This window comes from Jaculus jaculus, chromosome 1 (genome assembly GCF_020740685.1).
Source record: "Jaculus jaculus isolate mJacJac1 chromosome 1, mJacJac1.mat.Y.cur, whole genome shotgun sequence".
In the NCBI taxonomy this organism is placed as follows: Eukaryota; Metazoa; Chordata; class Mammalia; order Rodentia; family Dipodidae; genus Jaculus; species Jaculus jaculus.
Genome location: NC_059102.1, coordinates 38,290,065 through 38,304,038, shown reverse-complemented (window position 1 = coordinate 38,304,038; position 13,974 = coordinate 38,290,065). Strand labels below are relative to the sequence as shown.

Below are 13,974 nucleotides of genomic sequence, written 5' to 3'. Positions count from 1 at the left end.
ATTCACTATGTAGTCTCAGGGCAGCCTAGAACTTGTGGCGATCCTCCTACCTCTGCCTCCGGAGTGCTGGGATTAAAGGCGTGTGCCACCATTCCCGGCTTTTATTTTTATTTTTTGAGACAGGGTCTCACTGTAGATCCCGGGCTGGCCTCAAAATCATGTCCTGCTGGTACCACTATACTTGGCGTCTGTGTGTGTGTGTATGTGTGTGCTTTGGGTAACAGAGTCTGAACATGGTTATCCAGGCTGGCTTTATGCCCCTGGGCTAAAGTAATCTTTCTGCTTCAGCCTTCCTGGTAGGTACCTGGCTGTGTGACAGTGGCCAGCCCAAAGGCCTCTTTTGTTATCTTTCTTGTTATTGCTGGTTAATGTAGGAGACTCTTTAGGCTCCAGGTTCCATTGATTGATTATGGATCTGACACCAGCCAGTGAGAGGCCTGTTTTTTCCTGGTACAGTTCTGTTTTCATCCCTAACTTCATGGATTGCTATCTGTACATAGCTCCCTTTAAATAACAGGGAGATTAATAAGTGGGTGCTAAAGAAAGGTATCTTTTAAAATATTAAACTTGCTGCATAATGTAATAAAGGCATTGATATTTTATTTAAAGAAGAGAGAGAATGGTGAGAAAAATCTGGCAGTCATTTTCTTCCATAGCTTGATACTGGGAGTGTCTTCCTGCTAACCTGGCTTTACGTGGATAGTGGGCCATCAGGTTTTGTAAGCAAGGGCCTTTTAAAAAATTATTTATTTATTTGTTTGCTTTTTTAAGGTAGGGTCTCACTCTACCCCAGGTTGACCTGGAATTCACTCTGTATTCTCAGGGTGGCCTCAAACTCATTGGAGATCCTTCTGCCTCTGCCTCCTGAGTGCTGGGATTAAAGGTGCGTGCCAGCACGCCCGGCTTTTTTTTTTTTTTTTAAATGAGAGAGAGCACACGTGTGAGAGAGAATTGGTTTATCAGGGCCTCCAGCCTCTGCAATTGAACTCCAGACGTGTGTACCACCTAGTGCATATGTGTAATGTTGTGCTTGCATCACCTTGTGCGTCTGGCTTACATAGGATGTGGAGAGTCCTTAGGCTTTGCAGGCAACTGCCTTAACTGCTAATCCATCTCTCCAGACAGCAAGTGCCTTTTAACTGTTGAACCATCTGTCTAACCCCTGTAATACTTTCTTTATGGTTGAAGAATTATATCAGCCCTGGTATTTTTTAGCCCCCACTAGTGTCCACAATGTCTTCATCCCTTCTTCCTTGTGTGGGGGGTCAGTGTACTGAACTCCACATTGTACCTCACTTGAGCTGTTGAATTGCTTCAGATTGCCCTGAGGTCATTGCTTCACAGTCAGAGGGTCACAGTGGCCTCTCCCGTTAAGCTTTCAGTGGGAGACCACTGCCACTACTGTGACTTGCCAAGGCTGCAGGTGAGCACACTCAGGAGGTAACAGCACACCCATGCTTGTTGCCAGCCACTTTGGTGGATTTTTTTGTTCTTTTTAAAAAATTTTTTGTTTATTTTTACTTTATTTATTTGAGAGCAACAGACGGAGAGAGAGGCAGATAGAGAGAGAGAATGGGCATGCCAGGGCCTCCAGCCACTGCAAATGAACTCCAGTCGCGTGCGCCCCCTTGTGCATCTGGCTAACGTGGGTCCTGGGGAATCGAGCCTCCAACCGGGGTCCTTAGGCTTCACAGGCAAGTGCTTAACTGCTAAGCCATCTCTCCAGCCTGTTTTTTTGTCCTTTTGATGTAAGGTCTTGCATCAGCCCAGGCTGACCTGGAATTCACTATGTAGTCTCAGTCTACCCTCAAACTCACGTTAATCCTACCTCTGCCTCCTGATTGTTGGGATTAAAGTGCACCACCATGCTCCACTTTGTTAGCCACTTTGGATAAAACTAAGTTTCTCTTCCCTGTCAAATTCTTGCAGGAGTTTTTGAAGGACCTGGCCTCAAAATTGACCAGAATTCATAATGAGTGTTTACCCCGTAACGGAGGCAGATGGTGTGTGTTGTCTGCTGTGACCTGCTGCCCAGGAAGTGCTGCAGGGAGGTGTCTTAGGACCTGGGCTAGTTCAAGTTGATGTGGAGCAAGGGGAGAAAGGAGAGTTGTAGGGTAGGAAAATTAATCATTGTGGAGTATATTTGCCTTTCTTCCTTTAGATTGTCAATTTGGGAGCTGGAAGGAATGAGATAAACATGAAACCAGCTATGAGAGCTGAGGAGCCTGTGGAAGAAGATGTTCAAGGGGGAGGACCATCCTTTGTTCCAAGAACCTTTGAGGATTAACTTATTACTGTAGGCCAGAGAAGACAGTTCCCGTCTTTGTAGAAGCTCATGTTCTGTTCTGTGGCTGTCACAGTTACAGATTCTCTTCCCTGTTACAATTTTTCTGTTTGGTTGCTTTCTTAGTTTGTCTTTCTTAAACTTTTCAGGGTGTGCACGCATGCATGCGCGCGCAGGTGGAAGCCAGTGGTTGATGTCGAGTGCTTTCCTCAGTTGTTTTCCTCCTTAATTATTTTATTTGTTTGAGAGACAGAGGCAGACAGACAGACAATGGGCATGCCAGGAGGGCCTTATGAACTTCAGACAGATGTGCCACCTGTGCATCTGGCTTATGCAGGGCCTGGGGAATAGAACTTGGGTTCTTTGGTTTTGCCATAAGTGCCTTAACCATTGAGCCGTCTCCCCAGCCCATCTTCCTTAATTTTTGAGACAAGGTTTCTCACTGAGTCTGGAGCTCATTCAGTAAACAGGTCTAGCCAGCTATACCTAGGAATTTTCCTGCCTCCACCTCCATGGAGCAGTGATTACAGGTACACATTGCCACACCAGCTTTTATGTGGGTACTGGGCATCCAGGCTCAGGTTCTTTCTCATGCATATGTGTCAAGCATGTTACCAACTGAGCCATCTCCCCATCTCCTTATCTCAAGGTTTTGTTAACATCCAGGCAATAAGATACTAAGGCTCATAGTGAAGTCAACCATTGATAATGGGATTTTAAAAATGTTTGCATGGTGCTGGAGAGATGGCTTAGCGGTGGAAGCACTTGCCTGTGAAGCCTAAGGATCAAGGTTGATTCCCCAGTACCCACGTAAGCCAGATGACAAGGTGGTGCATGCATTCAGAGTTCGTTTGCAGTGGGTAGAGGCCCTGGTGCACCCATTCTCTCCCTCTCTGTCTGCCTCTCTCTCTCAAATTAAAAAAAAAAAAAGAAGAAGAAATTGTGGTTGGGTGTGGTGGTGCATGGCCTTTAATCCCAGCACTCGCACTTGGGAGGCTGAGGTAGGAGGATTGCTAAGAGTTTGAGGCCAGCCTGGGACTTCAGAGTGAGTTCCAGGTCAGCTTGGATTAGAGTGAGACCCTACCTTGAAAAAAAAATGATTTGCACCTGTTGAGCATGTGTGCGTGTGTGTGTGTGTGTGTGTGTGTGTGCGCGCGCGCGCGTGCGCCAGGGCCTCTTGCCACTGCAAATGAACACCAGACATATACATTACTATTTTGTGTCTTGCTTTGTGTTGGTACTGGGAACCCAGACTGGCAGGCTTTGCAAGTGAAAACTTTTAACTGCTGAATCATCTCCCCAGCCTGATAAAGGGGTTTTCTTTTTGATTTTTTGAGGTAGGGTCTCACTGTAGCTCAGGTTGACCTGGAATTCACGGTGTAGTCTCAGGTTGGTCATGAACTTACAGCAATCCTCCCACCACTGCCTCCTGAGTGCTGGGATTAAAGGCGTGTGCCACCATGCCTACTCAAGGAGTTTCTTAACTTCTTTCCATAATACTTTTCTTTCAGTTGATTTTTTTTTGGAAGTTGGAATTTAATGATATTAAATATCTAAATATTAAATAAAGAAAAGTCTTATAAAACAGATGTTACAGGGATGAATTCAATAAAAGATAATCTATAGTCAATGGTAAATTAATTCCCCATTTTGGGGGAAAAGATTACTTGGCAGCTTTTGCTATATGCACTATATTGTATCCTTTCTGGGAGCAGTACTATATTGGCATAAGATTGTTGCCCCCAGTTCAAGATATGAGATGATGTGCCACCAATTTGTTTTTAAAAAATATTTTATTTTTATTTGTTAGAGAGAGGGAGAGAGAATGGGCATGCGTGGGCCTCTAGCTACTGCATATGAACTCCAGACACATGTGCCACCATGTCATCTGGTTTATGTGGGTACTGGGTAATCAAACCTGAGTCCTTTCAGGCTTTGCAGGTAAGTGTCTTAACACCGAGCCATCTCTCCAGCTGACATCAGGGATTCTTGCCACTGAAAATGAACACCAGGGGATTGTGCCACTTTTTGTGTCTCACTTACATGGGTGGCTTGTGAATTGAACCCAGGCCAGTAGGCTTTGCAAAAAAGTACCTTTACTTACTAGGTCATCTTCCTACACAATTTGGCTTCTGCATCTTGCTCCTAGAAATGTAGAGCTCCATTTACTTTGGAAGCACAAAATTAGAGTTGCATAAAGGAGGAAATGGAGAAAGGGGAGTGAAACAAGGATAAATGAGTACAGGGCCTTGGCATCTTCTTTGGCCAAAGAACTTTCTGGCAGCATGGTGTCTTACAAGGATGGAGTCATCTTTGTTTGGCTGTGAGCATAAATTGTCTCTGCCTTTATACTTAGTTCCTCTTAGATTTCTGCTGACTCAGTCAGTGGCTACTTTAATAAACATGTATGCATGTATGCACGTGTGTGTGTGTGTGTGTGTACGCCCACGTGCACATCCCCAACCAAAGCAAAGTATGTGATCTACCACTGAGTTATCTCCGCAGACTCTCAAATTACTATCTTCAATGGCCTCCTTCTCTTGTCTATGTAGAAGATCATTGCTGTTTTCAAACCCAAGAACGAAGAGCCTTATGGGCACCTTAACCCCAAGTGGACCAAGTGGCTGCAGAAGCTGTGTTGTCCGTGCTGCTTTGGCCGCGACTGTCTCGTCCTCAACCAGGGCTATCTTTCAGAGGCAGGCGCCAGCCTGGTGGACCAAAAACTAGAACTCAACATTGTACCCCGTACAAAGGTCAGTGATGAACTTCCAGGAAACCTTAGTGCCTGTGAAGTTTTGCTGGGGCCCAAGCCTGTTGGTGGGACTTTGGGTCCAAGGGAAAAAGACATGGGTTGCTCAGTGTTTTAAAAGAGAGTGGAAGGATTAGTGTCCCGATTTGATTATCTGATGAAAGCTATTCTCAGAAGGGGACATATCCAAATTTCACATACAATCTCAGGAATTTCGCGGATGCATAATGCACATTGTTTTGGTGGAAAAGCTGTGTTGAGGAGGTTAGTATGCCATGTAACAGGGACTTCAGCTTCTAAAGGACAAAGGAAGCTTCTTGCTTTTATAATTTTTCAGGGGAGGAGGGAGAATTTTACTCCACATAACTGATTCTGTGTGCTAGAAGCCATGGAGGCACTCGATAGGATCGATGTCCATAATCCAGACTGGTTTCCCTGGCAACGGGTTGTTCTGCTGTAGCATGGTTAGGGGTTCCGGTAAGACAGATGGTTTATAGATAACAGAGTAAGTTGTAACTCAAAGTTACCTCAGCTCAGGCAGAGAGGGGCTCTTAAAGTGACCATCTGTATTCTAATATTCCAGCTTTCTTGCTTATATAAAAATTAGAGCCAGGCGTGGTGGCACACGCCTTTAATCCCAGCACTTGGGAGGCAGAGGTAGGAGGAGTGTCATGAGTTTGAGGCCACCCTGAGACTCCATAGTGAAGTCCACGTCAGCCTGGGCTAGAGTGAGACCCTACCTTGAAAAAACAAACAAACAAAAAAATCCCAAAAAATTAAAGAATAGTCCCAGTACTCAGGAGGCTGAGGTAGGAGGATTGCTAGGAATTTGAGGCTAGCCTGGGACTACAGAGTAAATTCCAGGTCAGCCTTCGCTAGAGTGAGACCCCATCTTGAAAAAAAGTTAAAGAAAAGGAATACAAGTCTGAGGTAAGAGCATCACTATAAGTTTGAGGCCATCCTGGGCCACAAAGTGAGTTCCAGGTCAGCCTGGGCTAGAGTAGGACCCTGCCTCACAAACAAAACAAAGGGCTAGTGAAGTGCTCAGCAGTTCAGGGTGACTGCTTGCAAATCCTGATGGCCCAGTTGGATTCCCTAATACCGACATGAAGCTAGATGCACAAAGTGGTGCATGTACCTGGAAACTGGAGCAGTAGGAGGCCTTGGCCTGCCCATTCATAGTCTCTCACCTGAATCAGGAAATATCAAATCATGAAAAGCAATACCATGGATTCTCAACTCCCGGTCTCTGGGAGTTGTTTGCCTGTCCAGGCTTAAAGTTCCCATCTGACACTTCATTCAATGCCTGGCTGTGTGCAGCCTAGTCCCTCCGTGATGAGCAGGACTCCTTGAGCATCTTACATGATATTAATGCCTTACCTAAGCTCTTACCAGACTCCTCCTAGGTGCAACACTTTACTCCCTAATCATCATCTTGTCATTTCCTTCCTCTGCTAGGCACATGGGAGTGTGCCTGGTTCTTTCCAGCCTGCTTTGCTGGTACATCTGGAGCTCAATACCTAGGGATCCAAGGCTTGAGTTTGAATTATAGCCCTGTAGCTGATTATTTTTTTTTCTTCTTTTTCTGGTGGGCTGGCGGTGAGGAGGGTTGAGACAGATCTTGCTTGTGTATCCCAGGTTGACCTCAAACTCATGATCCTCCTGCCTTGTCCTCCTAAGTGTTGTGATTCCAGGTGTGCACCACCATGCCTGGCCTCTGTAGCTTTTACTTGTGTGACCAACCCATGGGGCAAGTCATTCATGTCTCCTAGGTTCAGGTTCCCCTGTAAAAATAATGGTAGAAACAGGTACTACTATGTAAATGACTATCACGGTTACACAAGATAATCCATGTAAAACAGTGAGAATTCTCCATACATATTATCATTACTATTACCCCTAGATCTCTTTCTCCCCCATCTCTAGTGTTCCTTTGTCCCTGTTAGAGAACTGTATTGATTCCTGAGGAGTTTCCATCAGAAAGTCAGCAATAGCAAAAACACTTGTCTACTGTGGGGCTGAGATGAGTCAGAACTTTGCAAGTTTAAATTCATCTGCAAGAAAAATAAGAGGAATTGCTGCCTTTCCTGCCTGCCCTTCCCTTGGGACAGGAGTCTATCAACTTGATGAGAGCATCTGTTGCTATGGAAACAGGGCTCACGTTGTGATGGAGTTTCAAATAGTAAGGTTCAAATTCTTGTGCACTGGCATTTGTGCTTTGTCCCTGTGGGGTTTCAGGTGGAGATAGTGTCATTAGTCACAAGGAAAAAGTTGTTTGTTAGGAAGAATGATTTTACAAATCATTTCCAAAGCATGAGAAAGATGCTTTATAGCCTGAGAGAACCAGGGTTTTCATTCCTGTGCCTCAGTTTCCTGGTTTGTAAATTAGTGAGTGCCTTGAGAATTCATTTTTAAAATTGTTTTTATTTATTTGTCAGAGATATATATATAGAGAAAGACAGAATGGGCATATTGGGCCCTCTAACGAACTCCAGATGCATGTGCCACGATGTGCATCTGCCTAACGTGGGACCTGGAGAATCAAACCTGGGTCCTTAAGCTTCTCAGGCAAGCACCTTTACCACTAAGCCATCTCTCCAGCCCTTGAGCATTCAATTTATGAACCCTCTTAACACTGATGGGGGAAATTTTTTTACCTCTGAGGTTAATAGATAAAATAATTAGCTTGTAATAAATTTTGTAAGGGTTAGGAAAAATATTTCCTTATAAAGTTGATTGCTAATATTGATATGCTAAAACCCATTTGTTATCATATTTAAAAGAAGATTGTACCTTATATCATTTTTCATTCACCTAAAATTTAATGAGCATGTGCCACACACTGTGTCAGTAATACACAGTAGCACATGGAGATACTACTATCAATAAGATACCTGCCTTCCTAACTCTCATTGGTTATAAGAGAGAACTTAGTATATGAGTTGACAATCATAATGTGATAAGTTATGATGATGTCACTGCAATTTGACTGTCTTGTAGAATTTTGGTACCCATTACAATGCTTTGTGCATGCAGTGTAAGCATCTACTGCCAAAATCAGAAAGCAAAGATGAGTTACCAGAGAAAAGAGTTAGCCTCTGTGCAAGTCAGGTTTGCATTGCTTCCAGAAAACACCCGACCAAGAGTAGCTTGTGGGGGTGAGGAGGCTTATTTTGGCTTACAGACTTCAGGGGAAGCTCTGTGATGGCAAGAGAAAACAATGGCATGAGCAGAGAGGGTGGACATCACCTCCTGGCTGTTATCAGATGGATAACATCAACAGGCGAGTGTGTTAAACACTGGCAAGGGGAAGCTGGTTATAACACCCATAAGCCCACCCCCAACAATGCATTGCCTCCAGAAGGCGCTAATTCCCAAATTGCCATCAGCTGGGGACTAGCATTCAGCACACCTAAGTTTATGGGGGACACCTGAATCAAACCACCACAGCCTCCTCCCACTATCTCCTGGTTACTCAGTTTCCTTCCCTAAAGGCAGGATACTTATTTTTAACTAGTTTCTTGGGTAGTATTCCAGGTATAGTTATTACAGAAATGTAGAAGTCCATTAAAGCTGAAAACGTTAATGTTTATTTTAAATATGCACAGTTGTATAGTGTACAAAATTCAAGAAGAAACCCAAAGCGTGCAAAGCAAATTGTAATTTGTTTGAATCTGGAAAAGAAAATAGGCACTGGGTTTGGTCTGCTAACTTAGAGGTGACAAGTAGTCACACTAGCCACTGTGGAAACTCCTGAATCTCAGTGGTTTAATAGATTTAATTGGGACTTATTTCTTATTCAAATCCACTTGACAGCTCTCCTAGATGCCTTGTCACTTAGGATCGGGTGTCCTTTTATGGTGTGGCTCTGCTGTCTCAGAGCCCTGTACCTCCAGTTGCTTAGTTGGGAAATGCGAACTAAGAATAGGTGGACCATTCTAGAGGCTAATCGCAAGTGATACGTATACATTGTCTTATCAACATTCCATTGGCCAAAAGTAGCCGTCATGAACCGAGTTTCTAAGAAGTGCTTTCTGTTTTCCTTAGAAGAGGAACATCTAGCTTTTCTTTGCAAAAGTGGTCTGGTTCTTTAAACTTGGCTCTAACCTGGATTTCTCTTCTCTTTCCCCTGTAGGTAGTATACCTGGCCAGTGAAACCTTCAACTATAGTGCCATTGACCGAGTGAAGTCCAGGGGCAAGCGGCTGGCACTAGAGAAAGTGCCAAAAGTTGGACAGCGGTTTAACCGCATTGGGTTACCACCAAAGGTATAGACTACACCCATATGGCTTACCAAACGTGATGACCTACAGTGGGATAGTCATTGAAGGGGGGAAGCGAGGGGCCCTAGAGATTTGAATATGAGCGTGTGAATAGCCTGTTTGAGACTCCTGTCTTCCTCGTTGCTGTTAAAGATCTTCCATTTGGAAAGAATTATCCAATATAGATAGACCTAACTTTTCTCACTGTATCCCTCTAGAGCCTTTGAATAGGCTTTTTTAATAATTTTTTAAAAATTTATTTATTTATTTATTTGAGAGCGACAGACACAGAGAGAAAGACAGAGAGAGAGAGAGAGAGAGAGAGAGAGAGGGAGGGAGAGAGAATGGGCGCGCCAGGGCTTTCAGCCTCTGCAAACGAACTCCAGACATGTGTGCCCCCTTGTGCATCTGGCTAACGTGGGACCTGGGGAACCAAGCCTTGAACCGGGGTCCTTAGGCTTCACAGGCAAGCGCTTAACTGCTAAGCCATCTCTCCAGCCCTGAATAGGCTTTTTTGACTTGGATGGGTGGTCTCTGTCACTCTCCCTTTCTTCTGTCTTCATAAAAAAGTAAAGACATTGAGCTGGAGGGATGGCTCAGCATTTAAGGCACTTGTCTGCAAAGCCTAACAACCTTGGTTCAGTTCCCAAGTACCCACATAAAACCAGATGCACAAAGTAGCGCGTACATCTGGAGTTTGTTTGAGAGGCCCTGGCATGACCATTCTTTCTCTCCTTGCAAATAAATAAAATATTTTTTTATAAAATAGTGGCATAAAAATCTTGGAATTTTTCGTCTTGAATGTGAACTCCACAGGGCTTTCTGTGGTCCCTCACTTGCTCCTATAGTCTTTTAGACTTGGCTGTTGAGAAATACTTATGCTCCTTCCCTTCTGTCGTTGCAGGTTGGTTCATTCCAGCTCTTTGTGGAAGGGCACAAAGATGCAGACTATTGGTTGCGGCGCTTTGAAGCAGAACCTCTCCCTGAGAACACTAACCGGCAACTACTGCTGCAGTTTGAGCGGTTGGTGGTTCTGGACTACATCATCCGAAACACTGGTGAGCTGCTGGCATGCTCCCCAGCTCTGTGCCAAACTGCTCAGGCCTGGAGCTTTGTGGGGATTGTAAGGCAAGACCTTGTCAGGTTGAGTTTCTTTCCTGTGTCAGAAGGAGGCTTTTTTAGGTTTAACTTTGTCCAGACAGGGTGAGGCCTGGAGCCAGTATTTATATTTTATTTTAGCCTTTCTCCAGATCCCAAACAGAAGACTCTTCCAAAACACCATGAAGGGTATGCTTATCCTTCATGTAGCAAGGCCTAACACCAGGCAGTATTATCGGTATTATCATTTTCTTATTTCTAGAGATAGCTGGGTTATTTGTTTATTAGTATTCTAATAGACACTTGAATTCATCAAATCTACATATATTGAAGATAAATGTTTTAAATTCATGCCTTACTAGCAAGAAATATTTTTTATTATTGAATCAGCCCCCCCCCCAGGGTAGGGTCTCACTCTAGCCCAGGCTGACCTTTGAACTCAGAACATGAACCAGCCTTTTTATGAGAATAAGTCTATTGAGATTATCTGTCTCTGTGGTTTAATCATGGTAGGTTTTGTGTTTCTGGGAATTTGTCCACTTCATCTAGATCATCCAGTTTGTTGGCGTGTCCTTGTTTATAGCACAATAGTGTTATTTTTTTGTTCTATAGAATATTTGATTTCAGTAATTTTAGCTTCTCTTTTTCTTAGTCTAGCTAAAGTTGTGTTGATCTGTTTTTGTTTTCTTGAGTCTCAGGTAGCTCAGGCTGGCTTTGCCGTCCATGTGCTGGGACAGGCATGTGCCACCATGCCCAGCTTTGCTGTCTTCTTCAAGACTGTTTTTTGGTGTCATGTCTTTCTGTTCGGTGTCTCTTCTTTATTTTGTGGATCTCTGCTCTAATGTCATTTCTTTACTTTGGGTAGCCCATGGCTCAACTTGTTCTTTTTCTAGTTCTTTAAGCTATGACGTTAGCTTGTTGACTTACGAGCTTTCTTATTTTACAGTGTTAGCAGTTTTAGCTAAAAGTTGGCCACTAAACATGGCTTCTGCGGTAACCTGTACATTTTGTTATATATTTCCATTTGTCTCTAGATATTTCCTAGTGGCCCTGTGATTGGAGTCTTTCTTTTTTCTTTTTTTTTTTTTTTTTTTTTGAGGTAGGGTCTCACTTTATCCCAGGCTGACCTGGAACTCACTCTGTCGTTCTAGGCTTTGAACCCACAGATCCTCCTACTTCTGCCTCCTGAGTGCTAGGATTATACCTGAGCACCACCACACCCTGCTTGACATAGCATCTTTCACTGAACCTAGAAATACCATTTTTCTGGTCAGTCTGGCTGACTGGTGAGCCCCAGCAGTTCTCTTGTCTCTGCTCCCTACTTGACTGGGGTTATAGGTATGCGTGGCCATACCCAGCTTTTTACATGAGTGCTGGGGATTGAACTGAAGTGGTCTCAGGCCCTAATGCTTGCATAGCCAGCACTCTTACCTGCTGAGCCATCCTTTATGACCCTCTTCTTTTTTTTTCTTTCCTTTTTGGTCTTCTGAGGTAGAGTCTCGCTCAGAGCTGACCTGGAATTCACTGTATAGTGTCAGGGTGGCTTCAAACTCATGGCGATCCTCCTACCCCTGCCTCCTGAGTGCTGGGATTAAAGGTGTGTGCCACCACACCCAGCTGTTTTTTGTTTTGTTTTGTTAATTTTTATTAGCATTTTCCATGATTATAAAAAAATATCCCATGGTAATTCCCTCCCTCTCTCCCCACACTTTCCCCTTTGAAATTCCATTCACCATCGTATTAGCTCCCCATTTCAATCATTGAAGTTACATATATATAATATCAACCTATTAAATACCCTTCTCCCTTCCTTTCTCTTCCCTTTTTGTCTCCTTTTTAACTTACTGGCCTCTGCTACTAAGTATTTTCCTTCTCACACAGAAACCCAATCATCTGTAGCTAGGATCCTCATATGAGAGAGAACATGTGGCACTTGGCTTTCTGGGCCTGGGTAACCTCACTTAGTATAATCCTTTCCAGGTCCATCCATTTTTCTGCAAATTTCATAACTTCATTTTTCTTTACCGCTGAGTAGAACTCCATTGTATAAATGTGCCACATCTTCATTATCCACTCATCAGTTGAGGGACATCTAGGCTGGTTCCATTTCCCAGCTATTATAAATTGAGCAGCAGTAAACATGGTTGAGCACGTACTTCTAAGGAAATGAGATGAGTCCTTCAGATGTATGCCTAGGAGTGCTATAGCTGGGTCATATGGTAGATCAATCTTTAGCTGTTTTAGGAACCTCCACACTGATTTCACAATGGCTGGACCAGATTGAATTCCCACCAGCAGTGTAGAAGGGTTCCTTTTTTTCCACATCCCCACCAACATTTATGATCATTTGTTTTCATGATGGTGGCCAATGTGACAGGAGTGAGATGGAATCTCAATGTAGTTTTAATCTGCATTTCCCTGATGACTAGTGACGTAGAACATTTTTTTAGATGCATATATGCCATTCATATTTCTTCCTTTGAGAATGCTCTATTTAGCTCCATAGCCCATTTTTTGATTGGCTTGTTTGATTCCTTATTATTTAACTTTTTGAGTTCTTTGTATATCCTAGATATTAATCCTCTATCAGATATATAGCTGGTGAAGATTTTTTCCCTTTCTGTAGGTTGCCTCTTTGCTTTTTCACTGTGTCCTTTGCAGTGCAAAATCTTTGTAATTTCATGAGGTCCCAGTGATTAATCTGTGGTTTTATTGCCTGAGCAATTGGGGTTGTATTCAGAAAGTCTTTGCCAAGACCAATATGTTGAAGGGTTTCCCCTACTTTTTCCTCTAGCAGTTTCAGAGTTTCAGGTCTGATGTTAAGGTCTTTAATCCATTTGGATTTAATTCTTGTGCATGGCGAGAGAGAAGAATCTATTTTCATCCTTCTGCAGATATATATCCAGTTTTCCCAACACCATTTGCTGAAGAGGCTGTCTTTTCTCCAATGAGTATTTTTGAGCATTTTTATCGAATATCAGGTGGCTATAGCTACTTGGGCTTACATCTGGGTCTTCTATTCTGTTCCACTGATCTACATGTGTGTTTTTGTGCCAGTACCAGGCTGTTTTTGTTACTGTGGCTCTGTAGTATAGGTTAAAATCAGGTACGGTGATACCACCAGCCTCTTTTTTGTTGCTCAGTATTATTTTAGATATTTGAGGTTTTTTGTGATTCCAAATGAATTTTTGGATTGTTTTTTCTATTTCCATGAAGAAAGCCTTTGGAATTTTGATAGGGATTGCATTAAATATGTAGATTGCTTTAGGTAAGATTGCCATTTTCACAATATTGATCCAATCTAGGAACAAGGGATGTTTCTCCACTGTCTAGTGTCTTCTGCAATTTCTCGCTTGAGTGTTTTAAAGTTCTCATTATAGAGATTCTTTACTTCCTTGGTTAGGTTTATTCCAAGGTACTTTATTTTTTTTGATGTAATTGTGAATGGGAGTGATTCTCTGATTTCATCCTCTTATGAAGGCTACTGATTTCTGTGTATTTATTTTGTATCCTGCTACATGGCTATAGGTTTTGATCAGCTCTAACAGTTTGCTAGTGGAGTCTTTAGGGTCCTTTATGTAT

At 43.1% G+C, this 13,974-nt stretch overlaps 1 protein-coding gene across 1 annotated transcript in view; it reads left to right on the top strand.

Moving 5' to 3' along the window:
* Pi4k2a (phosphatidylinositol 4-kinase type 2 alpha) overlaps positions 1 to 13,974 on the top strand; it is a 53,203-nt gene that overhangs the window by 12,677 nt on the left and 26,552 nt on the right. The window contains exons 2-4 of the mRNA XM_004669901.2: positions 4,837 to 5,037; positions 9,169 to 9,300; positions 10,199 to 10,352. Coding sequence (XP_004669958.2) covers positions 4,837 to 5,037; positions 9,169 to 9,300; positions 10,199 to 10,352 — 487 coding nt within the window. The remainder of the gene's footprint in view (positions 1 to 4,836; positions 5,038 to 9,168; positions 9,301 to 10,198; positions 10,353 to 13,974) is intronic.